The sequence below is a fragment of the Belonocnema kinseyi genome, chromosome 3, assembly GCF_010883055.1.
Source record: "Belonocnema kinseyi isolate 2016_QV_RU_SX_M_011 chromosome 3, B_treatae_v1, whole genome shotgun sequence".
Classification (NCBI taxonomy): domain Eukaryota; kingdom Metazoa; phylum Arthropoda; class Insecta; order Hymenoptera; family Cynipidae; genus Belonocnema; species Belonocnema kinseyi.
In genome coordinates, this window is record NC_046659.1 from 101,628,441 (window position 1) to 101,655,752 (window position 27,312).

Below are 27,312 nucleotides of genomic sequence, written 5' to 3' on the forward strand. Positions count from 1 at the left end.
TAACCATATACAATAATGTCAAATTTTCACGATTTCAAAGCATTTCTGCGGATTTTAGCAGTTTCAAGGGATATAAAAGAATTCGTCAAATTTCGAAGGATTTTATACATTTAAAGTTATTTTCAAAGGTTCCAAAGAATTTCACGAGATTTCATTTTTAAAAATGTGTAAAACGCTTAAAATTAAAAAATTTGTCTGCATTTTTAAATAGTTCTTTTTTAATAGTGTAAAATAATTTAAGCGCCAAGCCTGAGCTTTTTTCAATTTGAGTTTGAGAGCATTGAAGAATGTTGTTGTAAACTTAAATTTAAATTTTAATAATTTAATAAATTAAATTAAATAACAATTCTTGGACAGAAATATTTAATTAAACTTATAAGTATCACGATTTAATTATTAATAATTGACTGTTTAGAAGGGAAAATATTATTGATTATGAGAATGATTTAAAACATAAAAATGGTTTATTTAACAAATTTTATAGTTTCTTGGACTTTTCTATCTTTCCGTGGATGAAATTTTAACGAAATATTTATATCGAATAGGAGAAAGTCCGAGTTCTGCGAAAATTTAATAAATTAAAAATAGCTTTTTTTACAAATAATAATAAAAGTTTGTAGTTTATTTATAAAATAAAGTGAACGTCATTCAGTTTGAAGAGAAAAAAATTATTATTTTCATTTCTGGTCTCTTTTTCTTCACTAGTTCTGAATTTTACAAACATAACATTATTGTCTACTGAAAAATTCCAATTAGGTGTTTGAATAACATTCTATATTTTTTCTACCAAATAGTAGAATTTCCAACAAAAATAAATTTTGAACCAATAATGAAATAATCCAATTTTCAACAAAAATTATGAGTTTCAAAACAAGAAGATTAAATTTTGTACTAGAAAGACTCAACTAAATATTTAATGTTCTAATGAAAAAAGGTACATTGTCAACTAAAAGAAAACGAATTTTCAACAGAATTGTTCAATTTTCAACTAAAAAAGACGAATACTCAACAAAAAATGGAACAGTTAAATTATGAGATTAAGAAATTGAATTTCAAAGAGAATATATAATTTGCAACATAAGAAATGAATTTTCAACTAAAAAAGAAAACATTTTCAACCCAGAATGGAATAGTTAATTATTCTGTTAAAAAAATTAATTTTAAAATAAAAAAGCGAACATTCAATAGAATAGTTGAATTTTCGCAGTCATAGAGATTAATTTTCAAGTAAAAAAATAGTTTGTAACGAAAAAGAAGGGAGTTGGAACAAAATACTTAAATTTTCGACCAAAGATAATAAATTTTCAACCAAAAAAGATGTTTTTTTCATACAAGGAAATTAATTTTCGATCAAAAAGTCGAGTTTTTAACTAAAAAAATTAATTTGAAAAAAAAGAAGAATATAATTTTGTTCCTAAAAAGTAAATTTTTAACTAAAACGCTCAATTTTTAAGAAAAGAAAAACGAATTTTGTGAAAATGAATTAAATTTTCAACCTCCAAATTATTTTTCAACGAAAAATAGTAATTTTCAAAAGAATATATGAATCTTCATCCAAATGATTAATTTTTAAACTAAAATAGGCAAATTCTTAACCAAAAACGGATAAGTTAAATTTTCAGTTAATCAATTTTTAACGAAAAAACTGATTTTCATGATAATAGTTTATTTTAAACTAAAGAGATAAATATTCAACAAAAAACGTAAAATGTAATAGTTAATATTTCAATCAAAAAATATTTTTCATTTAAAGCTGTTAAATCAGCCAAAAAGGACGAATTTTCAAAGAAATACATGAATTTTCATCCAAATGATTCATTTTAAAATAAAATAGGCGAGTTTTTCTTGACAAAAAAATGATAATTTAATTGGTCAGTTAATCAATTTTTAAATAAAAAAACTATTTTTCATCAAAATATTTTATTGTAAACCAAAGAGATGAATCTTCAATAAACAAGATAGAATGTAATGGTTGATATTTCATTCAAAAAATACTTTACATTAAAAGCTTTTGAATTCAATCTAAAAGGACAAATTTTCAACAAATCGTGTAAATTTTCAAATAAAAAGGATCAGTTTTTAATAAAAAATAAAACAAAAACAAATAAAATACAAATTTTCAACCAAAGAGAAGACACTTTAACCGATAAAATTTTAATTAAAGACAGTGGAATTCATAAAAAAAAAACGTTTTTCTCCAAAAAAGTTGTTTGTTTAATTTTCTAAAATACTTGTTTTTAGTTTTCGCTGGAAAAAAAATCAAAAATAAACAATAATATTATTTTTGTGACATTCAAAATTATACATAAAAAACTGACCGTAATTAAAGTATTCAATTTTTTTTTTAACTGAATAACTGATCCTTTGACTCTATTTTATGAAATAAGTATAATCTTTTATCAATAATTTGTATAAAAAAGTCATTTTTTATGCATTAAATTTGAATTTTCGCAGAACTCGGACCCAAACAGACCTCTTGAACGACGAAAATGATAGAAAAATCATATATCCCTCAAACGGTACACTGGTGCGAATTCGCACCAAAGTTTTTTCATTTTGTTGGCATTTATGCAAACACAGTTGCAGCGGCTTATCCCCACATATATTAAATATATATGTTGAATATGTGTGATATATGCTAGTTGTTTATTATATGTTCAATATATTAAATAATTAATATTAACATTGCAAACAAACTAATTCGCACCAGTGTACCGTTCACTTATGCTGGGTTGGAGTGTACCGTTTGAGGGTTAAACATAAAAATGAATATTTAATCCCCTATTTTCCTCTTTTTTTATTACTATTTTTCCACTGTGATCCCTGATATTGATAGAAAAAATGTCCTTTTGCAGATTGTTAGCCAATCCTACACGTCCCACCGAGTACCGGAAGTACCTCTTCATGTCGAAACAGCAGAAATGGAAACGAAGCAGGAAGAAGAGGCAAATGCTTCCGACGATGAGAAAATGGTTATTTGCGAAGATCCCGAACCGGAAATAGACTTGAAGTGCAAGGACAAGTTGGTGGATAGCGACAACGAGGGACAGGACGAAGATCAGGATAAGAAAAATATGCAGATGTATTCGGCCGTTGGTGGGGTACAAAAACCGGAGGGGCAGGGCGTGAAAACTGATGTTACTTGCAGGCCCAAACCTATCAAAGGTAATGAACACTCTGAAAGGTTCTTCATTTACGAAGGGAATCGAGTTACGGGTAGTATCACGGGAAATATTATTACAGCGCGACTACCATCCACGAGTATAGAAACAACAGCCAAGTATCATCACGCTTCTATGGATAAGGGCGGCACAGTCTCAGTACTATCCGCCACCTATCCTTATCATAGTCCCGTCAATCCCAGTGGTGTCTCGGGCTTCCAACCAACCGGAGGTGCTTTCATAACAATGCCGGTATCGCCCAAAGTCATCAAACCGGAAGCTGTGAAAAGCGACCAGCAGTACAGCACGCAGTACACAGTCAACAATCTCGTTGCCAGTGTTCATCCCGAAAATGGAAGGAACAAATTCACAGCTGCACCAGTATTACATCCTGTGAGTTATTTGATTATTTATCTATTCTATTAGATAATACGCATTTCTCCTCTGAATGAGCATTTTTTGGCTCATGTTAGAGAATTAATTTTATCTTGTGATTGCGTTCTTTACAACTGAGCTTTAATTCTTGAAGATTATTTCGTTTATTTTTAATGACGATTCACTAGAGTTCTGTACTTGTTTTTGTTTTTTTTGCGCTTCCTCGATAATTGTAAAATAGTTTAAATAAGTTTAACTTTTTAACGAAAAAGATGAATTTTTAAGAAATTACTTAAATTTTGTCCAAAAAGAGTTGAATTTTCTACCATATTTTTACCAAAAAATATTTAAAATGAAAATTAGCTGAACATGACTATAAAATATGAATTTTTAATGAAGAACTTAAATTCTCAACAAAAAAAGATTCATTCTCAATCATAAAGTGGCATTAAAACAAAACAAAAATATCTTCTACAAAAAAAGACGAATTATTAATATATATTTTTTTCTAGTAAATATTTCAATTTTAAATTAGGAGTATTAATTGTCTATCAAAAAATATGATTTTTAAATAAAATAGTGGAATTTTCACCTAAAAATCAATTTTCAATTATTTTAATAAAAAGAAAAGGAATTTTTACAAGACTGTTTAATTTTTAGGCCAAAGAGATGAGTTCTGCACAAAAACAGATTAATTTCTAATCATAAAGTTGCACTTTTAACAAACAAAAATGATCTTCTACCAAAAAAGACAAATTATTACAAAATTTATATATATATATACTGAATAATTTAATTTTAAACCAGGAGTATTAATTGTCTACCAAAAAAGACGATTTTTAAAGAAAATAGTTGATTTTTCACCTGAAAATCAATTTTCAACCAAAAATCCAATAGTTAAATTCGCATTTGAAAAAATTAGTTTTTAATTAAAAGAAAGAGAATTTTCTACAAGACTGTTTAATTTCAAGCCAAAGAGACGAACTCTGTACAAAACAGTTAATTTTTCAACAAAAAATGTAATAGTTGATATTTAAACTGAGAGATTTTTATTTTAAATAAAGTCAGTTAAACATAAAAAAATACGAATTATAAAGTAAATACTTTAATTTTGAACTAAAATGGATTAATGTTCAACCATCCATTTGCATTAAAAAAAAAGATTTTCTACCAAATAGTTGAATTTGAAACCAAGAAGAGTAATGAAATTATCAACTAAATCTGATTAATCTTCAAATATACATTTGCATTTTTAGTGAAAAAAAAACATTTTCTCTACAAAAAATGAATTATTAATAAAATATTTATATTTTCTACTGAATAGTTAAATTTTAAACCAGGCGTCTTAATTGTCTATCAAAAAAGGCGATTAAAAAAAAGAGTTGATTTTTTAACAAAAAAATGATTTTTCAACCAAAAATTGAATTGTTACATTCGCAGTTGAAAAAAAAAATAGTTTAAAAAAAAGACTTATCTATAAAACTGTTTAATTTGCAAGCCAAAGAGACAAATTCTCTGCAAAACATTTGAATTTTCAACAGGATATGTAATAGTTGATATTTAAACTAAGAAATTTTTATTTTAAATACTCACCAGAGTGCGATTTTAACAAAATACTAGTATCTCGAAATAAAACAGATTAGTTTCGAAACATGCGCTTGCATAAAAAAAAAATGCTGTCAGAAAAACGAATTTTTAACAAAATATATGTATTTTATACCAAATAGTTGAATTTCAAACAGTTGAATTTTCACCTTAAAAATGTAAATTTTTAACAAAAAATTTAATTGTAAACTGAAACCGATTAATCTCCTACCAGACAGTTGCATTTTTAATCAAAAAGATTAAATTTCTACAGAAAGGGATTTTTAACAGATTTACAATAAAAATATATTTTAGTCAAGAAAGAAAGAAAATTTCAATCAAACTGTTGAAGTCAAACCTAAAAGACGAATTCTCAAACAAAACAGTTGAATTTTCTTCCAAGAAGTACGACTTTTTAACACAATTGTTGAATTTTCAACCAGATAATTCCATTTTAAACCAAATATTAAAATTTTTTAATGAAACCGAAGAATTCGTAAACATTTACCAGAGTGTGAGATCTGTTCGGATCAGAGTTCTGCGAAAATGTAAACTTAATAAATTAAAAATAGCTTTTTTCATACAAATTATTAATAAAAGTTTATAGTTAATTTGTAAAATAAATGAAATATTTAACTACATATTTGAAGCTAGAATCAAAAAAGGTAAGTTATCTGCTAAAAGAAAACGAACTTTCAACAAAATTTAAAAATTTTTAACAATGAAAAAATTTAACCATACATGGAAAGTGAAATTTTTAGGTAAAAAATTCAAATTTCAACTTTACAGAGCCATAGAGATGAATTTTCAAATAAGTTAATGAATCTTTGACCAATAAAATTACTTCCCAACAAAGTAGTATAACCCTGAATAAAAAAAGATGAATTTTCAATGAAAAATTGAACAGTCGATATTCCTAACTAAAAATATTTTCACATTTTATTTTATTTTTATCGAAAGAAATGAATTTTACAAATAAAAGAATTTAATAAAAAATGAAATACGTTCAATTTTTAGTTGGAAAAATAATTTTGATCCAAAATAAAAAATAATGAATTTTCAAATAACAAAAAAATGTATTTTCTATCGAAAAGTCGATTTGATACTAAAAAACTAATTTTCAACCAAAAAACTATGTTTTTACCAAACTAATGCATTTTTAACCAAAATAAATGAATTTGAAAAGAAGAAGAATAATTTGCTAAAAAAAAGGTAAATTGTCAAACATAATTTTTTTTTTTAATTTGTTAATTTTTCAACCGTAAAATAATTTTTCGCCTAAAAACATTCATTGTTGAGAATCAAGATTAATTTTCATAACAAAAGAGATGAATTTTCAATAAAATAGATTAATTTACATCTAAATGGTTGAAAAACCAAAGAGATGAATCTTCAAGAAAAAAACTTAAAATGTAATATCTGGATAATATTTCAACCCATAAATATTTTAAATTAAAAGCCGTTGAATTCAACAAAAAAGGGAGAATTTTCACATATCATGTAATTTTTCAATCAAATAAGATTACTTTTGTATGTAAAAAAATTAAATTGAGTAAAATAAAATACAAATTTTTAACCACAGGGAAGCAACTTCTACCGATAAAATTTTAATAAAAAACAGTTGAATACATAAAAAGAAACGATTTTTGGCCAAAACAGATGGTTTTCAGTTTTAGAATATGTTTGTTTTTACTTTTCGCTTTAAAGCTCTTTTAATGTATTTTACAAACGAAATATGAACTCTTATTAATAATTTTTATGAAAAAAAGGTATTTTCAATTTATTAAATTTAAATTTTCGCAGAACTTGGATTCGAACAGATCACACACTCTGGTGAGTGGTTAAGAATTCATATTTTTTATTTAAAAATGTTATTATTTAGTTTAAAATTGAATTATTTTGTTAAGAATTCGACAATTATGTTAAAAAGTCGTACTTCTTGGAAGAAAATTCAACTGTTTCGTTTGAAAATTCGTCTTTCAAATTTTATTTCAACAATTTTATCGAAATTTTCTTTCTTTTTTGACTAACATATCTTTTTACTGTAAATCTGTTGAAAATCCCTTTGTGTAGAAATTTAATCTTTTTGATTAAAAATGCAACTGTCTGGTAGGAGATTAATCGGTTTCAGTTTACAATTAAATTTTTTGTTAAAAATTCACATTTTTAAGGTGAAAATTCAACTGCTTTGTAAAAAATTCCTATTTTCGGCTCAAAAATTAAACAATTTGATCAAAAATTTAACTATTTTGTTAAAAATTGATGTACTTTGTTGAAAATTCATCTTTTTTGTAGAAAATCAATTTTTTTGTTAAAAATTAAACTGCGTGGTTTGAAAATTAATCTTTTTTAGATGAAGATTCAAGTATTTTGTTGAAAATTTGTCCTTGTTGGTTCAATCCAACTGTTTTTAAATTTAAATTAAAATCTCTTTTTTTTAAATATCAACTCCTCGGTTGAAAGTTGGACTATTGTCTTGAAACTTTTTTTTTTTTGAAGAATCCATAAGTTTAGTGGAAAATTCGTGCTTAATTTGATTTAAATTTTTTTTAACTGAAAATTTAACTGTTTTGTTGAAAATTCAACTCAATAAATGTTTAACTACCACATTTTTGGATAAAAATTTATCCTTTTTAGTTTAAAAGTTCAACTATTGATTAAAGAAATTTTAGAAACGAAAATATTTATTTGAAAATGTATGTAATTTGTTTAAAATGGGTATTTTTAAATATAACATTTAATTATTTGGTAAAAATTGATGTATTCTGTTGTAAAATTGTATTTCTGATAGAAAATTCGTTTTATTTTGATTGAAAATTATTTTTCTGAACTTAAAATTTAATTATTTGAGTTTTTGTTGAAAATTTATTATTTTTATATGAAAATTCAACTATTTGGTTGAAAATATATGTAATTTCTTTAATAAGTCGTATTTTTTATAGAAAATTAGGCTTGTTGGTTTCAAATTAAACAATTTGGTAGAGAATAAATGTTTGTTGAAAATTCTTCTTTTTGGTAGAAAATATTTTTTTTTGCAGCAACTGTGTGGTTGAAAATTAATCTGTTTTTGTTCAGGACTAAGGTTTTTTGTTAAAAATTCTTGTGTTTTGTTTATATTTAACTGATTTGATTTAAAATTAAAATTGAACAATTGAAATATTTTGTTCAAAATTCGTTTCCTATTTGTTTGAAAATCACTAATTTTCTTTTTTTAGTTAAATATTTCAGTCTTAATTTAAAATATATATGTTTTCTTGAAAATTAATTTTTTAACTTAAAATTTTCTTATTAAAGTTTTGGTCGAAAATTTACCTTTTTTCAGTCAAAATTAATCTTTCGTAAGTTAGAAATATCAACTATTTCAGTTGAAGATTCATGGTTTTTGATTGAAAATTCATGAGTTAGGTCAGACAATAATTTTATTAACTTAAAATGTAACTATTCCGTTTTCGGTTGAAAGTTTATTCTTTTTTTAGTTAAATATTCAACTTTGCGGTTTAAAATTCGTATCTTTTAAGTGACAATGCAACTATTTCGTTAAAAAATTCATGTTTTCTTTTGTTGAAAATTCTATTTTTTTGTTGAAAATTGTATTTTTTTATGGAAAATTAATCTTCTCATTTGAACTTTTTAGCAAGTTTGTTAAATTTTTGACCGAAAATTTGCATTCTTGTACAAGAAAAATGAAAATTCTACTTAAACAGGTGAATTTTTAATCAAAAAGATTTCAATTGACTTTTCAACACAAAAATACGAATTTTAAACCAAAAGTAAATTTTCTAGGAAAAAGTTTAACTTTCAACCAAACAGTTGCATTTGTATCCAAGAAAGACGCAATATTTCTACTAAAAAAGATAAAGTTCTAAATCAAAAAGACACATTTTCAGAAAAAAATCGTTTTTATCAAAAAAAAAAAAAAAAAAAAAACACACAACCTTGAGAAAATGCGTTTCCTTTTTATTAAAAAATTAATTTTTTTAACTTCGAATTAAACTATTCAATTTTCGGTTTAATACTGATATTTTTTAGGTGAAAATTCAACTATTTGGTTGAAAATTCATGTATTTTCTTTTAAAATCATATTTTTCTTATGGAAAATTGGTCTTCTCGGTTTGAAATTTAACTATTTGGTGTACAATACATGTATTTTGTTAAAAATTCCTCTTCCTGGTAGAATTTTTTTGTAATGCAAGCGTATGTTTGAAAACTAATCTGTTTTATTTCAAGATACAAGTTTTTTTTTTTAAACCGCACTCTGGCGAGTGGTAAACTCCCCCATAAATCACAGACCCCAAGCAACTGACAGTTTCGATAAATTTTCAAAAGCGAACTCTAGACGAATCGTTAATCTTTTTTTTTTAATAGTATCTTTTAATTTCTTGTAAAACTAGTTGAAAAGAGTCACGCTCAGTTCAATGGTTATATAACGAGCATTGCCGGTACTAACAGATTGGATCGAAACCCATGATGGCTTTGTTGAAACAACAGCAGCCGCTGCAACCTTTAGACACTGTTCATCGGCCGCCGATCTCAACGGCTTCTTATCCATCGTCCCTCACCTTATTAGTCGACCAGAATTTAGTGGCCGTTTCCAAACCCCAACAGGCGACCCAGTACATCGGACCAGCAGCGCCTCATTCCAGGATGTATTGCGGGTTTCAAATACCAATTTCTGGTAAATATTGTAAACCCGCAACACTCAAATAATTCAGTGTCACTTGCAAATTTAATCACGATTTTATGGTATCTCAATTTCAGATGCAAGTGGACGTAACATATCATTACAGAATCTTATTCCCGGTAGTAAGGTAGAATCGCATGGTGTGATAGTGAGCAAGTCTTATCCTGCCACGACGACCAATCCCAGTACGCCTAGTTATCGGGGAATCGGTCACTCGATTGCTCGACTTGCAGAATCTGAAAAGAACGATATCCAGATGTCCACTAATCATAATCAAACATATGGTAATTGGAAATTATTTTTTTTCTAGTGGGATGAAGTAAGGGACCTTATTTAAATTACGTAATAGTTCAAGGAGGAATACGCAATTTTTGCAAAAACTTTCTCCTGAAGATTATCTTTTTAGTTATAAATTTTATTGTTTGGTTTTAAATTTATAAAATTTTCTTGAAGACATCCTTTTTGAATGGAAACTGAACTTTTTTCTTCAACATTTAACTCTTTTTCGTAGAAAATTAGCCTTTTATTTAAAATTCATATTTTGTTGCTGATAAGTCAACTGAAATCTTTTTTGGATAAAAATGATTTTTTTCTGAAAATGTGTGTTTTTTTATATTTAGAACTTTATCTTTTTTAGTAGGAATATTGCATCTTTTTTGGATAAAAATGCAACTGTTTTTTTGAAAATTCAACTATTTTCTAGAAAATTTTCATTTTGTTTAAAATTCGTCTTTCTGTGTTGAAAAGTCAATGGAAATATTTTTAGATGAAAATTTGTCTTCTAATTTAAAAATTCCCCTGTTTAGGTATAATTTTCATTTCTCTAGTACAAAAATGCAACTTTTTGGTTGAAAATTTAACAATCTTGCTAAAAAGTTCAAATAAGAAGATTAATTTTCTACAGAAAAATACAATTTTCAACATAAGAAAACATGAATTTTTTAACGAATTAGTAGGATTTTCAATTAAAGGATACGCCTTTTCAAGCACATAGTTAAATTTTCTACAAAAAAACGAATGAACTTTCAACTGAAAATGGAATAGTTACATTTTTAGTTAATACACTTACTTTCGGACCCAACTCATGAATTTTCAATAAAAAACCATTAATCTTCAACTGAAATAGTTGAATTTTCTACGTTAAGAAAGATTAATTTTGACTGAAAAAAGATAAATTGTCAACCAAAACTTGAATAATAAAATTTTAAGTTAAAAAATTAATTTTTAAGCAAACAGATTTTTTTTTAACTAAGACTGAAATATTTAACTAAAAAAAGAAAATTAGTCATTTTCAAAGAAAAAGGAAACAAATTTTCAAAAAAATATTTCAATTCTCCAGAACGAAATCTTTTTTATCCAAAGAAAGACAATTTTTCAATCAAATAGCTTATTTTTCAACCCATGAAATGAATATTCAACTAAATTTATGAGTCTTTTCCAACGAAAATAATCATTTTTAATAAAAGAGTTCAACTCTTAATCAAGTAATTTTATTTCAAAACCTAAAAGGTTAATTTTCAACTAAAATGATAAATATTTAACTAGAATACTTGGATTTTCAACCGAAAAGAATATTTTTTGACAAGAAGATTAACTTTGCCAGAAAAAGATTACATAAAAAAAACTTTAAAAAATAGCTACATTTTGAAACAAAGTGATTAAATTTCAACTAAGATGATGAATATTTATATGAAATAATGTCATTTTTGATCTAAAAGATGAATTTCCAACCAAGAACATTGATTTCTACCAAAACAGAGGAATTATCATTAAAAAATAATTTTAAATCATTAAAAAGTTCAAATAAAAAGATAAAATAATGTTTAACAAAAGACTTTAACATTTAACCAAGTAGTGTTATTTCGAACCTAAAAAATTAATTTTCAACTAAAAAGATAAATATTTAATTGGAATACTTGAACTTTTAACCTCCAAGAAGAATTTTTAGATAAAAAGATTAACTTTCAATGAAAAAATTAATTTTGTATTAAAGAATCGAATTTTAACAAAATATGTGAATTTTCAAGACTATAGTTGAATTTTCTATTAAAAAATCCCAATTTTCATTTAACTTCTTAAATTTTGAACTAGGAAAGATTTTAAACCAAACGGATGAATTTTCTACTAAAATTATGAGTATTAAATTGAGATTGTTGAAATTTGTATGAAAAAGAGAAATTTTCAACCATAAGGATTAATTTGTTACAAGAACGATGAATTTTCGACAAATGTTATAAAATTTCAAACAAATATTTTAATTTTTAAATAAAAAATGTCAATTTTCAACCAAATAGTTAACATTTAATTTTTTTTATTAAATTTTAATTTAAGATCGCACAGAAATGTATTTTCTTATGAAAAAATTTTTTATGCTAAAAAGCATGAAGAAAAATTAAACAAGCGCGAGAAAATAAATATTGAACCAAAAATATGGTATAATAGTTCAATTTTCTCTTAAAATCTAATTCTTCACAGAAAAAGTGTATTTTCAACAAAATAGTTCAATTTTCTACGAGAATAGTTGAATTTTTATATAAAAAATTGATTTTTAACAACGTAGTTACATTTTCAACCAGAGGTGAATTTTTAATTAAAATTATGAATTCAACTGAAAAAACTAAATTTTTAATCAATGAGTTTAAATAAGTAAATGAATCCGAGAGGGACCGAACTGATTTGTGCAAATTTGCTAAAAATTTCTCCTGCAGATTATTTTTTTAGTTATAAATTTAAATGTTTGGTTTTAAATTTAACAATTTTCTTGAAGAGACTTCCTTTTGGTTGCTGATAAGTCAACTGAAATCTTTTTTGGATGAAAACTAAAATAATACATAAAAATGCAATGTTTTTTTTTTAATTAACCTTTTTTCTAGAAAATTTACTTTTTGTTTAAAATTCCTATTTTTGTGTTGAAAAATCAATTGAAATCTTTTTGAGTGAAAATTCAACACTTTTTTTGTCCTTTTGAATTAAAAATTTACCTATTTTAGTAGAATTTTTCATTTTTCTTTGGCAAAAATGCAACTTTTTGGTTGAAAATTTAACATTTATGTCAAAAAGTCATACTTTTTTATGAAAAATTCTGCTGTTGTGTTGTAAATTTAACTATTTCATGGAAAATTTACTTTTTGTTTAAATTCAATGTTTTGGTGCTGAAATCCGAACCGAAATCCGTGTTGGATGAAGATTCCACTATCTACATTTTTTTCCTTTTTTATTCAAAATTCATATGTTTTAAGAGAAATTTCATCTTCCTTGGATACAAATTAAACTATTTTTTTAAAAGCCATACTTTTAATTGAAAATTCTACTATTTTGTTGAAAATATAACTATTTAGTAGAAAATTTATTTATTTTTTTAAATTTATATTTCGGTGTTGAAAAATGAATTGAAATCTTTTCTGGGTGAAACTTTCGCTTAAAAAACAATTTTTCGTTTTTTATTACAAATTTCTCTGTTTTAGTACAAATTTTGTTCGTCTGTGGACAAATACAACTATTTGGTAGAGAATTAAACTATTTTGTCAAAAACGCATCCTTTTTAGTTAAGAAAAATTTGACTTTTTGGAATGAAAATTTAATTTTTTTGTAGAAACTTATTTTTTAATACAAAAGTCGTATTTTAATCATCCAAATTCAACTGGAATCATTGTCGGACAAAAATGCAAATATTTGGTAGATAATTTAACATTTTCGTTAATAAGCCATCCTTTAGGGTTAAAAATTCGTCTTTTTGGATTGAAAATTTAATTTTTGTTTGTAGAAACCTATTTCTTGTATAAAAATTCATATTTTTATAGTGAACTGTGAACTGAAATATTTTTTAACAGAAAACTCAACTATTGTTTGTTGTTGAAAAATTAGCTTTTTGAGTTAAAAATTCAGCTGTTTTAGTAAAATTTTCGTTTGGTTAAAAATTTAACAATCTTGTTAAAAAGTCATACTTTTGGGATGAGAATTCTGCTGTTTTATTGAAAATTTAACTATTTCATAGAAAATTTACTTTTTGTTTAAATTTAATATTTTTGTGTTGAAAAGAGAACTGAAATCCTTTCGGGATGAAAGTTCCCCTATTAAAAATTGATCTGTTTTAAGAGAAATTTCATATTATTTTCAATAAAAATGAATCTATTTTATTAAAAAGTTATACTTTTTTATTGAAAATTCAGCTATTTTGTAGAAAATTTATTTTTGGATAAAAATTTATATTTTGGTGTTGAAAAAAGAACTGAAATATTTTTATGGGTGAAAGTTCAATTTAAAAAATTCATCTGTTTTAGTACAAATTTCATCTTCCTTGAACAAAATGTAACTATTTGGAGAGAGTTAAACTAATTTGTTAAAAATTCATTGTTTTTGGTTGAAAAAATTCGTCTTTTTGGATTCAAAACTAAATTTTTGTTTGTAGAAACTTATTTTTTATGAAAAAATGTTTATTTTAACCTTGAAAAGTCAGCTGGAATCTTTTTAAATGAAAATTAAACAATTTTGTTGTTGAAAATTTATCATTTTGATTTAAAAATTGATCTGTTTCAGTAGAAATTTCTTTTTTTTTTAATGGAAATCCCACTTTGGTTAAAAATGATTCTTCTTTGCTTGAGTAATCAAGTATTTTGTTTAAAAAATTTAATTAATTAATTGGAATGCATCTCTTTCCTTGAAAGTTTAACTATTTTATTGAAAATTAAGGTTTTTTAATTGAAAATTCTCCTTTTGTTTGGTAAAGAAATAATTTCTCTTTGTTTGAAATTTCATGTTTTGGAGTAAAAATTCATGAGCTTCGTGGAAAATTAATTTTTTGCTGAAAAGTCATATTTTTTGTTTGAAAATTTAATTTTTGTAGAGAAAATTCGTCTTTTGGCTTGAAGGTTCAACAATTTAGATAAAATTTTATTTCTTTCTTGAGTGAAAAATCTTTTTAAATGTTGAAAACTTGTCTTTTTGGTTCAAAGAAATTTTTCATCTATAAATTTCATCTCTGCTGATATAATATAAGCTGTGACACTTTTTTGTTGGGAATTTATCTTTTTATACTGAAAATTGAACTATTATGTTAAAAATTTAGTGCTTTTTTAAAAATTCAAGTATTTTGTCACGAAAGTCATCTTTTATAGTAGAAAAGACATTTTTGGTTTAAAATTAGTTAATTAATTTGAAAATTTTTAATTTTTATCTGACATACTGTTTTATTCCGCTTATAAAAGATTCTACGTTAAAAGTATGACAATATTAAAATCCTGGTGTTTGAATAATAATAATGATCAAGGAAAGTGAAACATTAGTTACGGAAAAATCAGGGAATTTTGAAAATGAAGTTCTCGGACATCCTGCTTAATTCTACTAGCAACAACTAGAAAACCATGTATGAAATCTAAAAATTACCTACAGTATTTTTAATTTAAATTTAATAATTTAATAATAATAATGATTTAATAATTTTTTTGTATTCCATTACGTAATTTAAGTATGGTTCCTAAAATTTGCAGATAGCAGTAGGTCTTGTCTCTATGTTGATATGAAGGTTTGCTTATTTCAGCGAATAACATTAAAGAGCAAGAGAGGAAAGATTCTGGAAATAATTTGATAAATGATAAGCAAAAGCCACCTTCGACGCCGCACACGCCACATACACCCCATAGCAATTCAGGAAGCAGTGATCATTCGGTCAATAAGTCATACTCAATGGAGGAATCTCTGGGCACGACTAACGATGTAGGGTCGAATAAGGGACCCTTTATGCTTGCGCCAACACCTGCGCAACTAGGTCGAGCACCTCTGCAAAGGAGACAATCAATGGGTAAGAGTCAAGTTATTTTTATTATTTTTTTTTTTTATAATAATTTTTATTATTTAGTAACGTAGTCACAGAGGCGGCGGATTTCATCGTTTTAGTTGAAAATTATTCCTTTTTCGATTTAAAATTCAACTATTGCAGTTGAAGATTCTTCTATTTAGTTGAAAATTCAGCAGTTGAACTTGAAAAAGGATATTTTTTTGTTAAAAATTCGACTATTTGATTGAAAATTCATTTTTTTGCTAGATAATTAATCTTCTTGTTTGAAAACGTATCTTTTTGGTTGTAAACTCAATAATTCTAGTTGGATATTAATAGTTTCATTTTTAAATTTGTTCTTTTTTATAGAAAATAACATTTTTTGTTTAAAATTGAATTATTCGACTAAAAAATCATTTTAGTTGAAAATACATATTTTTGGTTTAAAATTCCACTATTTCAGTTGAAGAGTCGTCATGTTAGCTCAAAATTGATTGCAATGTTTGCAAAGTCAACTATTTTTTCGAAAATTCGTCTTTTTGGGTTAAAAATTCAAATATATAGGTAAATAATTCAATTACTTGGTTGAGAATGCATCCTTTTTGGTTAAAAATTAAAAAGTTTTGGTTTAGGACTCCACTATTTTTTGGCAAAATCCTCTCTTTTTTTGCTGAACTCCAATGAAATTCGTCTATTTTTTTAAAAACTACATTGTTTTTTTAGAAAATTAGTCTTTCTACCTTAAAAATTCAACAATTCGATAGAAAATCAAACTGTTTAGTTGAAAACAAAACTACTTAATTGAAAGTAAAACTCTTTTCTTAAAAATTCATCTTTTTGGTATAAAATTCGTCTATTCAAGTTGAAGATTCGTCATTTTTATATAAAATTTAACACTTTGGTTGAAAATTTGCCCTTGCTTTTTTATGGAAAATTAGTTGTTTTTTAAAATGAAAATTTAACAATTGCAATTTTTGGTTGACAACTGATATTTTTTATTTTAAAATTCAACTATTTGGTTGAGAATTCATGTCTTTTGTTGAACAATCGTCTTTTTGGGTAGAAAATTAATCTTTTTGGTTGGAAATTGAACTATCTAATCAAAATTCATCTATATTGTTGAAAATTGCAATATTTTTACTTTAACCAAATAGTTCAATTTTCTACCAAGTTGTTAAATTTTTAAGTTAAAAATAGTAGTTTTTAGCAACAAAGTTAATTTTTAACCAGAGAGTTAAATTTTTCGTCAAAAAAGGTGTAACTTTTACATAAAGAAATGCATTTTCAAACGAAAAAGATAAATATTCAACAAAATAGTTGAATTTTCAACCAAAAAATTGAAAAATTATATTCATCGTATCGTTTACAGTTTTCAGAAAATGTACCTAAAATCTTGATGGAATAATTTATGTCTTTGCGAAATCTTCTTAATCTATCCGAAACCTTTGCTAAATATTTTTAATCTTTGTAAAATCTTTGAAATAGATGTCAAATATTTGAAATGTTTGTCAAATCATTGAAGTATTGAAAATCTTTTAAATCTATCCGAAATCTCTGCGAAATATATCAAATATTTTATAATATTTGATAATGTTTTTGAAATTATTGAATTCTTTGGAAAATCATTGAAATGTGTGAAATCTTTTAAATCTTTTTAAAATCTTTGGGAAATCATTCAAATCTTTGGAAATGTTTGAATTTTTCTTTTAATTTGTGAAATCATTGAGAAGTTTTGTATGCCTTTGTGAAATCTTTTAAATTTTTCCGAAATGTTTGTAAAATCTTCACGAATTATTTAAAATATTTTTAAAATATTTAGCAACCTTGGTAAAAATTATTGAAATCTTTAGAAAATCATTTAAATCTTTCGGAAATATTGTAAGTCTGTCCGAAATCTTTGCGAAATATTCCAAATCTTTACGAAATATTTGAAATATTTTTAAACTATTCATAATATTTTTAAACTATCCAAAATCTTTGCGAAATATTTGAAATCTTTGCGGAATCCATAGAAAATCATCATCTTTTTCGTTGCAAGTTAATCATTTTTGGATGGAAAATAAAACTACTTGGCTGAAACTTAAATTCTTTTATTAAAAAAATTTTTCTTTGTTGAAGATTCATAATTTTAATTAAAACTTAATTTCTTTGGTTGAAATATGAGCTATTTTTTTTGAAAACTTCTTTTTTCTTTGGATTTACAGCAATTTTTTTATCGAAAGTTTAACTATTTCGATGAAAACTTGTTTCTTTTTTTGTTGAAATTTATTATTTACTTGAATTGAAAATGTAACTAATTCAAAATTCAAATATTCCAGTTAACGATTTACAATTTTGGTTGAAAATTTATTATTTTATTCCAAAAGATCACTATTTTTTTAAAGTAATTTTTTGTTTGAAATTTAGTGTTTTTGTAGGAAGTAATTTTTAATCTGAAAATTTAACTTATTCCAATAGAATATTCCGTAGTTTTAGTTAAAAATTCATTTGTTTAGCTGAACATTAGTTTTTTTGACATAAAATTTGATTATTTAAATTTTGGTTATTAATTTATCTTTTTTAGTAAAAATAAATTATTTGTTTTGTTGAAAATTCAAATATTTAAGTTGAAGACTCATTGTTTTAGTTGAAAACTCGTATTTTTTATTTAAAATTAATTTGTCCAACTAACAGTTAACCATTCCATTTTTGGTTAAAAATTGATATTTTTACTTTTCTCAACCAAAACATTGATTTATCTACAAAGAAGAATAGTTTTCTACCAAAAAATAAATGTTTAATAAAATAAATGTGTATTCTACCAAATAGTTGAATTTTCAACAAACAAGATTAATTTTCAACTAAACATGCGACTTTCCAACAAAATACATGATTTATTTCCATATAGTTGAATTTTTAACTCATAAAATATACAGGATAAAGTATCAACCAAAAATGTAATGGTTAAATTTGCAGATAAAAAATCTGATAGCTAAATAACTTTGAACGAAAAAAAAAAAAACGAATTTTGAACTAGAAAAATGAATTTTTAACTGAATTATTTAATTTTGAAGCCAAAAAATATGAATTATCTACAAAAATTTGAATTTTCAACCTAAAAATGTGATTTCTTAACCAAAAAGTTTAATTTTAAACCAAATAGTTTAATGTGCTACCAAATTGTTAAATTTTGAAGCTAAAAAGATGTATTTTTTACAAAACACTAGAATTTTTAACGTGAAAGTTCATTTGGAAGCAAATAGTTGGATTTTTTACTATTATTATGAATTCATATTAAAAGAACTTAATTTGTTTACAAAGTAGTCCAACTTTAAATCAAATAATTGACTTTTCAACCAAAACAGGCGAATTTTCAACGAAACATATAACAGTTGATATTTCATCCCAACAATTACATTTTCCACGAAGAAGATTAAATTTCTACCAAAAAATATATATGCATCTTCAACCAAAAAATTGAACGTTCAAATAAAGAAGATAAATTTTGAACAAAATAGTTCAATTTTAAACTGAAGAATATAAACTTTTAACCAAAAGTGAGATAGTTTAGTTTTCAGTTTGATCAAATCATTTTTCATCAAACATGAAATGAATTTTCATAAAAAAAATTAATTTTTAACGAAGAAAATCAAAACTAAAAAAAAAAAATTTTTTTCAAAGCAGTGAATTTATTTTTTGACCGAGAATTTTGTCCAACTTTGATTTCAACCGTTTTTTAAAATAATTTGTTCAATTGTGATTTTTATTTATTATTATATCATTTAGTTTAGAATGCTTAATTCGAAAATTCTTCATTTTTAAATTTTAAAAGCATATATTTTAATTTAAAAAAAATTTAATCCAGTTTTAAAGGCTTAAAAAATTAGAAGTTTTTAAAATCGAAGATTTTTAAAATAAAAAACAGGGTGGCCGCCGGACCAGGAAATCGGTAATTTTACGAATTTTCAGTAGAAAAATCTGCCCAAGTTTAATTTTAACCATTTTTAAAATAATGAAAGTGCAGTTTTGAGGATTTTAACAATTCAAAATTAAAAGCATTTGAAGTTGAAAATTTTTGATAAAAACCGTTTTATTTTATCAACTGTAAATATAAATAAATAAATTATTTTTAAAATCGATCTGTACTCTGAATAATAATTGATTTGACCAAAAAATTCTAGATTCGTTCAAAATTTGAAAATTTTCAGATTGTTACTGTTTCAATCAGAAAGTCTTAATGTGCTTGAAACTAGCTATATCAAAACTACATCTAAACGCACGATTTGTTGGCCACAATATTTTAACCACATAATCTAAAGGCAATTATACCGAATTTTTCAGCTCGTGTTTTCCCGAAAATGTTCTTGTTGTTGTTGTTTTTTGTAATTGAAAGTGGAAATTATTTTTTCTCGCTATGAAATGACTGTATTCGTAAAGTGTATTGCTTGATTCTTTAATTTAGACTATTGAAAATGTTAACATGGATTTATATTTTTGGAACTTAATCTAAATCTTTGAGCTCTATAATTTATAAAAGTTCTAAATTTCGCAGTTTATTTGCATTTCATTTAAGATTGTTTAATTGAAAAGTGTTAGTACCTTCCATTTGGTACGTGTCAATTTTTGGGCATTTGAATACACAATTTTTGAATTGAAAACTTTTAAACTTCAATTTTAAAAGTTTGGAATTCAAGTGCTTAACTTTGAATGATTTAATTTGTTGCTTATTGTTTATTACTTTATATGGAAAAATGTTTAGAACATAGTTTGATTTTTTAAATTTCATTGGTCGTGAAAAATGTTTGCGAACTAGGAAAAAATCGGGAAATGACCGGGAATTTTTTTCTGTGATTAAAACGGCCACCCTGTATAAAATATCTTAATATTCATTTAATGTTCAACTGTAACCGATATTATGTTGATATAAAGTCCAGAAAAGAAGATTTAAAACTTGCCCCAGGTCTAGTGGAAGGTGAATTTACTAAAAATATATTTATTTCTATCTAATTTTAATTGTAACTTTTACTTTTAAGTAGCAATGCCTCCCACATCAAGTGCAGGAGACCATGGGCTTCTAACGTCTCAACGTTCGGATAACAGATCGCTGACGAGTTCTTCGCAAAACTCGGACCAGTCACCACAGCAAAGTATGTCGGAATCTCTCCCTTCGCCATCGCCCTCCGCAAAGAAAGGGTCATTCTTCAAGAAAAACGTTGAAGATGGAATGGACAGGTAGGATTTTTATTTCCTATTTATTGCTTATTATTATTTTATGTATTTTATACTTTGGGGCCATGCAAAAATTACGTTAACTCTTTTTCCAATATTTTGAAATTAATTTTTTTTTCAATTTATTTAGGGATTGTTAAAAAAATTAGGTAAGAATGTTTGGGGAAGAGTAAATTTCTGATCTAGTTATTATCTGAACGTTTTTTATGAATTAAGAAAGTAATTGAACTTTCAACGAAAACGAAACATTTCTAATATATTGGTATCTTAGCCAAGGAAAGATTTTCATTTTAAATATAAAACAATTGAGTTATACCAAAAAAGAGGATTTTTCAATTAAATAATTGAATCCTCAAGAAAAGTAGATTCATTTTTAAACGAAGCTACATTTTCATCCAAGAATGATTTTTAAGTTAATAAAGAAAAAGAATTTCATCAAAATGTTGAATTTTCAAGCGAGAAATGGGAGATTTTCTACAAAACAGATAAAGTTTCAACCAAATAGTTGAATTTTAAACGAAAAAGATACATTTTTAACCAAGAAGATTGACTTTTTCTAAATAAGATTAAATTTTAATCAAGAAGATTCATTTTTTTTTTACTAAAAAATACTAATTTTCAAATTTTTAATCAAATATTTGAATTTTTTAAATAGCAAAAATCAAATTTTAACCAAAAATGCAATAGTTGGATTTTTATGCCGAAAAATTGTAGACTTTACCAGCTAACAGAATGAGTTTTCTACAAAGCAATTGAATTTTTAGTTAAAAAAATTCATTTTTAACCCCCCTAAAAATTTAATTCAACCAAAAATACAACTTTTCAAATTACAAAATTGAATCCTCAACTTAAAATAATTATCAACCAGGCACTTGCATTTTTAACCAAAAATATATTAAGAATATTGAACAAAAGACATCAAGCATCAACCAAACAGATGAATTGTGAACCAAGAAGATTATTTCTATATTAAAACGTACGAATTTTTAATAAAATACATAAATTTTTAACTATAAGTTTCAACTAAAAAGATTTCTATCAACCAGATTAATATTCAACTTAAACAGTTAAATTTTCAACTAAATTAGTAGATTTTTAACCAAACAGTTTTAATTTCTACCAAAAAAGATGAATTTTCATCCAAACATTTTAATTTTGAACCAAAAGATTTAAATTTATAGAAAGAAGAACGAATGTCCAACCAAATATTTGAACTTTCAACTAAGAAAGATTAATTTTCTACAAAAAATTAAATAGTTAAATACAGAAATAAAAGGTTTTAAGTAGTTCATCTTTCTTAATTTAAAGTACTGGCGGAAATTATCTACACGCCTTATTTTTTGAGCTGTTGCTAAAGTGCCTTATTTTTATAATATCAAAACTAAATTCTTGTACTTATAATAACACAAAAGTTTTAAAATTCTTCCTCTAATAAGTCCAAGCTGAAGGTGAAATGTAAATTAAAAAAAAAATCATGTGAATATTATAAAAATTTAGAAACTTTTGCAACAGTTCAAAAATTAGATTGAAAACAGTGCAATACTTTGAAATTAATTTGAGTTCAAATTTTGAACAGAATTTTTCAGAAGGTTGCTCTGGAACTTTTGTAGCAACCTTAAATAATTATTATATATTTTACTCTTTATTATCTTTAAGTTAATTCCTATATTGTACCAAAAACTGTAAATAAATTCTTTTCAATTAGGAAGTCACCCGCTAAACATAGGATTGACAAAAAATCACTTGTTTTAGGGTCCTTGAGCAAGTCAATTTTCAAGAAAAATTTTCATCGCTGCCGGAGTTCAAGCCAGAAGATATACAGAGTCCTAGTGCAATTAGTATGAACGCCTCCGCAGGATCGTCCGCTCATGGTCCAGTAACTGGAGGCTTACATCCTTCGAATATGTCATCCATGCAGAGTTATCGCAAAAAATCCGGCCAGGGCCCTCACCGATCCACAAGTAATTTTAAAAACCAAACCGTTTTCCATCTACAATCTATTAAAATCAGTTTAATGCTAAAATCAAAAAGTGGAGTTTTATACCAATTTTATTGTATTTTCAAGCCAAAAATGTGACTTTTCTAAAAACAGTTGCATTTTCTAACGGAGAATATGAATTTTCAACACAAAAAGGTTTAGTTTTAACCAAAAAGAATAAAAATTAATCATTTTTAACTAAAATTATTATTCTAAATAAAAAAACTCTTTTGGACTCTTGGACACTTTTTTTCTATCTATGAAACCATTCTGATATTGATTTGAAAAAAATTAGACATATTAGACATAAAAAGATGAACTTTCAACTAAAATACGTAACTTTTTAACCAAATAGTTGAATTTTCATTCAAAAACATTTGTTTTCTACCAGAAAAGACGAACTTTTAAACAAAATACATAACATTTCTTTTTCAAAATGAAGCAGTTAAATTCTCATTCAAGAGAATTAATTTTCAAAAAAATAAAATTTTACAAGACAGTTTAAGTTTGTAGAAAAGTTAATTTTTAACTAAAAACAAATAAAAAATCAATTCAAATGATGAATATTCTACCAAAAAAAATTAACTTTCAAGAAATTAGTTTAATTTTTAACCAAGAAGTTGAATTTTTAATCTAAAGAGGAGAATTTTCAATAAATTGTTTAAACTCTAATCGTAAAGATATTATTTCCTACCACAATATTGCATTTTAAAGCCATTTTTTAAAATTTTCAATACAAAAAGATGAATTTATACAAAGCAGTAGACTTTTCAACATAATGATTAATTGAAAAGCTAATAGTTACATTTCCAATTATAAATATAAATCACTGATAAAGAAAATAATTTTTTCATAAATTATTTCAACTTTTAATTTCAAAAACATAAGTTTTAAACGAAAAAGTTAATTTTCTTCCAATGAGTTGAATTTTGAATAAAATACTTAATATTTCAACTAAAAAACTAAAAAAAAAAAAATTTTAACGAGCAAAAACGAATTTTCAACAAAGTACTTGAAATTTCAACTAAAACAGATTAATTTTCAAGCGAAACAATTGGTTTTCTACTAAAAAAGATGAATTTTCAACAAAATTCATAATTTTTCAGCCAAATAGTTAAATTTTTTATGATATTGTTGAAATTTTGGGCCCAAAATACAAATTTTCTACCCAACTATTGAATTTTGAACGAAAAAGTTAATTGTTTAACCAATCAGTTGAATTTTTAATAGAAAAATATGAATTTTCATGAAAAATTTAATAGCTTTTTTTTAGCTATAGAAGAATTTAATTAAAGATCAAAAAACAGTTGAATTTAATGAGCAAAAATTAATTTTCAACAAAATAATTGAATTCATAACTAAAACAGATTAATTTTCGAGCAAAAAAAATTGTTTTACTACTGAAAAAGACGAATTTTTCAGTAAATGCATACATTTTTAGTCAAATAGTTAAAGTTTCTACCATGTTGTTGAATTTTGGGCCAAAAATACGAATTTTGTATAAAACAGTTGAACTTTCAACAAAAAAGTTTCTTTTAAACCAAATCAGATTAATTAGTAACCATAAATTTGCATTTCTAATCAGAATAGGTTCAATTTCTGCAGAGAGAGATGAATTTTCAAAGACGAATGTTCAACAGAAGAGCTCAATTTTCAATCGAAAAAACAATTTGTTAGTCAAGAAAGAAAAAAATTTAATCAAATTCATGAATTTTTAAGCCAAAAATACGCATTTTTTAAAAACAGTTGAATTTTTAGCTCGACATTATGAATTTTCAACGAATAGTTAATTTTTGTTCAAAATGGTTGTATTTTCAACCCGAGAATATGAATTTTCAATGAAAAAAGTTTTTTTTAACTTTCAAGAAATTAGTTCAACTTTGAACCAATGAGTTAAATATTCAACGTTAAAAGATGAATTATCAACGAAAAATGTAATAGCTGATATTTTAACAGCCAAAATTTAGTTTGAAATAAAAAACAGATTTAACGAAAAAAGTTGAATTTTTAACAAAATTGTTGAATCTTTAGTTAAAACAGATTATTTTCAACAAAAAAAATGAATTTTTAACCAATAAAGGCGAATTTTCCACAAAAAAAAGAACCTTCAAAAGAAATACATCAATTTTCAAACAAAAAGTTAAAATTTTCAAATAAATAACATTAGTTCATAATTAATATAATTTTTTCCAAACTGTATAATTTTCAAGCGAAAAACATAAATTTTCAACAAAAAAGTTAATTTTCAACATATTAGTGAAATTTTCAACTAAAATTAGGAATTTTTAACCAAAAAATTATTGTTCAAGATAGCACTTCAACAAAATAGTTGAACTTTCAATCGAAAAACAATTTTTTAGTCAAGAAAGAAAAAAAATGTCAATTTAATTCATGAATTTTTAAGCAAAAAGTCGAATTTAAAAAAAAAAGTTGAATGGTAAGCCATTTAAAAAATCAAATTAATTTTCCATTGCACATTTTTTCATTTCTTACTGTACAATTTCAAAATCAGACTGCTCATAAGTATAATTCTGGACCAATTTATGTGATTAAAAATTCATTTCTTTGGCTTAAAAATTTTTTCTTTTTAGATGAAAATTAATTTTTTTCACTCAGGATATATATTTTTAGTTGAAAGTTCATTAATATTGCTGAAAACTCGTTTTTTTCTGTTTAAAATTTACTGTTTTAACTCCAAACTGGACTATTGTAGTTTTGGCTTGTAAATTTGTCTTTTTTAGTTGAAAATTTATATATTTTATTGATACTGTATCTTTTTTGGCAGAAAACTCATCTTTTGGGTCTAAAATTAAATTATTTTTTTGTGAATTAATTTTTTCTGGTTGAAAATTTATTGTTTTAACTAAAAATTTAATTCTTCAATTTTTGTTAAAAAATCATTTTTTCCATGCAAAAAACAACTATTTTGTTGCAAATTATTTTTTTTAGCATTTGTTTTTCTAAAATTTTAACTATTCTAATTTTGGTTAAAAATTGATCTTGTTTAGATGAAAATTCATTTACTTTGTTGAAAATGAGTCTTTTTTTGGTAGAAAATTAATTCTTTGATTTGAAAACTCAAATAAAAAGTGTTTAAAATGTATTTAGAAACGAGATTTTTTACATCATTATTATTAATCTTTGAATTTATAAATTTTCCCGAAAAATTTAAATAATGTAATTATTATTGACAAAGATAGAAAATAAGATTTTTTAAATCCTAACTCAAAACGATTATAAATCCCCAAATTAAAATCCGGCTCCTTTTTTGTTGTTGTGTGGGTGCAGTGAATGAGGAAGAAATGGAATCTGACGCATCGATTCCAGCCACCCCAAAGTCGACAGCAAGCGTGAAATTGACCGGAAACACCTTTTTTGGGCCGGACTTTAATGTGGATGCGTACAGAGCGAGCTCCGATCTTTTGTCAGAAGTCGAGGCGACTTCGCCTCGAACTCCAAAAACGCCTGGCGGCGGTGTGGGAAATACGGTGGGTGTTGGCAGAAACGACAACGAGCGTGGCCACAGGAAAATTCTTGAACAACGGAGACAGCTGGTGATGCAGTTGTTTCAGGAGAACGGATACTTCCCTTCGACACAAGCGACCTCGGCCTTTCAGACCAAACACTCCGATATATTTCCGAGCAAGACGAGTCTGCAGTTAAAAATTCGAGAGGTCAGGCAGAAACTCAAGTCCACTTCCACTCCGATGAGCGCCAATAGTCTTGTGAGTCCGCTACCAGTCGCGGAACCATCGCCTAATGTTAACGGTATGTCCAATTTATTTTCAGCTTTATTCACATCTCAAACATCCAAGCCTCCATTAATACGAAACATTTAAATCATTATTTCAAGCACTTGAAGTTTTTCATTTAGGGGCCATCCATAAGTTACACGTAACATATTTTTCTGATGCTCCCCTTGTTACGTAATTTTTTCAAATATTTTCAGATTTGTAAAATTTTCAATTGTAAATCTATAAAATTGCATAAATTTCAATTTTAAATCTATTTGCAGGGTGTCCAGCGACCTTAAAAATCTTGTAAACTTGAACCTCTTGAATTTTTTTAAACCTTGAAAGCCTGGAAATCTTGAATTTTTCACTTGAAGTTTGAATTTGAATTTTTTGTTGTTGCTTTTAAAACACGTATTTTATTGAAATGTAAAAAGTGATTGAAATCTTTTAGTCTATTGTGAAAGAAGCCTCTCGGTCAGGACACATCTTGCTACTGAAAAGTTTTTTATTTCTCAAGATATAATTTATTTTTTACTCATTGCAGAATAAATAAAGAGATTTATACACATTTTTTGTAGACTTTACCAATTATTTGATGGATTGCAATGAACAGACTTTAATATTGTGAATAATTCAGGGTGGCCGCTGGACAGGGAAACTGGAAAATGACCGGGAATTTTTTGAGACAGGGAAAACCCGGGAAGTGACGGTGATTTTTTTTTGTATTGGGAATTTAAAAAAATTTGCAGAATAAAATTTGTCCACGTTCGATTTCAAAAGTTTCAAAATAATTAGTGGAATTGTTATGTTTTTCAATT

The 27,312-nt window shown here is 25.1% G+C and overlaps 1 protein-coding gene across 11 annotated transcripts in view; it reads left to right on the forward strand.

Annotated features, from left to right (window-relative positions):
* LOC117169264 (putative transcription factor capicua) overlaps positions 1–27,312 on the forward strand; it is a 206,716-nt gene that overhangs the window by 167,517 nt on the left and 11,887 nt on the right. For 4 of the 11 annotated variants that reach the window (XM_033355541.1, XM_033355543.1, XM_033355547.1 and 1 more), the window contains 7 exons: positions 2,856–3,554; positions 9,570–9,795; positions 9,879–10,085; positions 15,323–15,598; positions 20,587–20,785; positions 22,535–22,743; positions 26,049–26,528. In XM_033355541.1, the coding sequence (XP_033211432.1) occupies positions 2,856–3,554; positions 9,570–9,795; positions 9,879–10,085; positions 15,323–15,598; positions 20,587–20,785; positions 22,535–22,743; positions 26,049–26,528 (2,296 nt within the window). The remainder of the gene's footprint in view (positions 1–2,855; positions 3,555–9,569; positions 9,796–9,878; positions 10,086–15,322; positions 15,599–20,586; positions 20,786–22,534; positions 22,744–26,048; positions 26,529–27,312) is intronic. The other 7 variants (XM_033355548.1, XM_033355550.1, XM_033355546.1 and 4 more) reach the window with 6 other exon arrangements.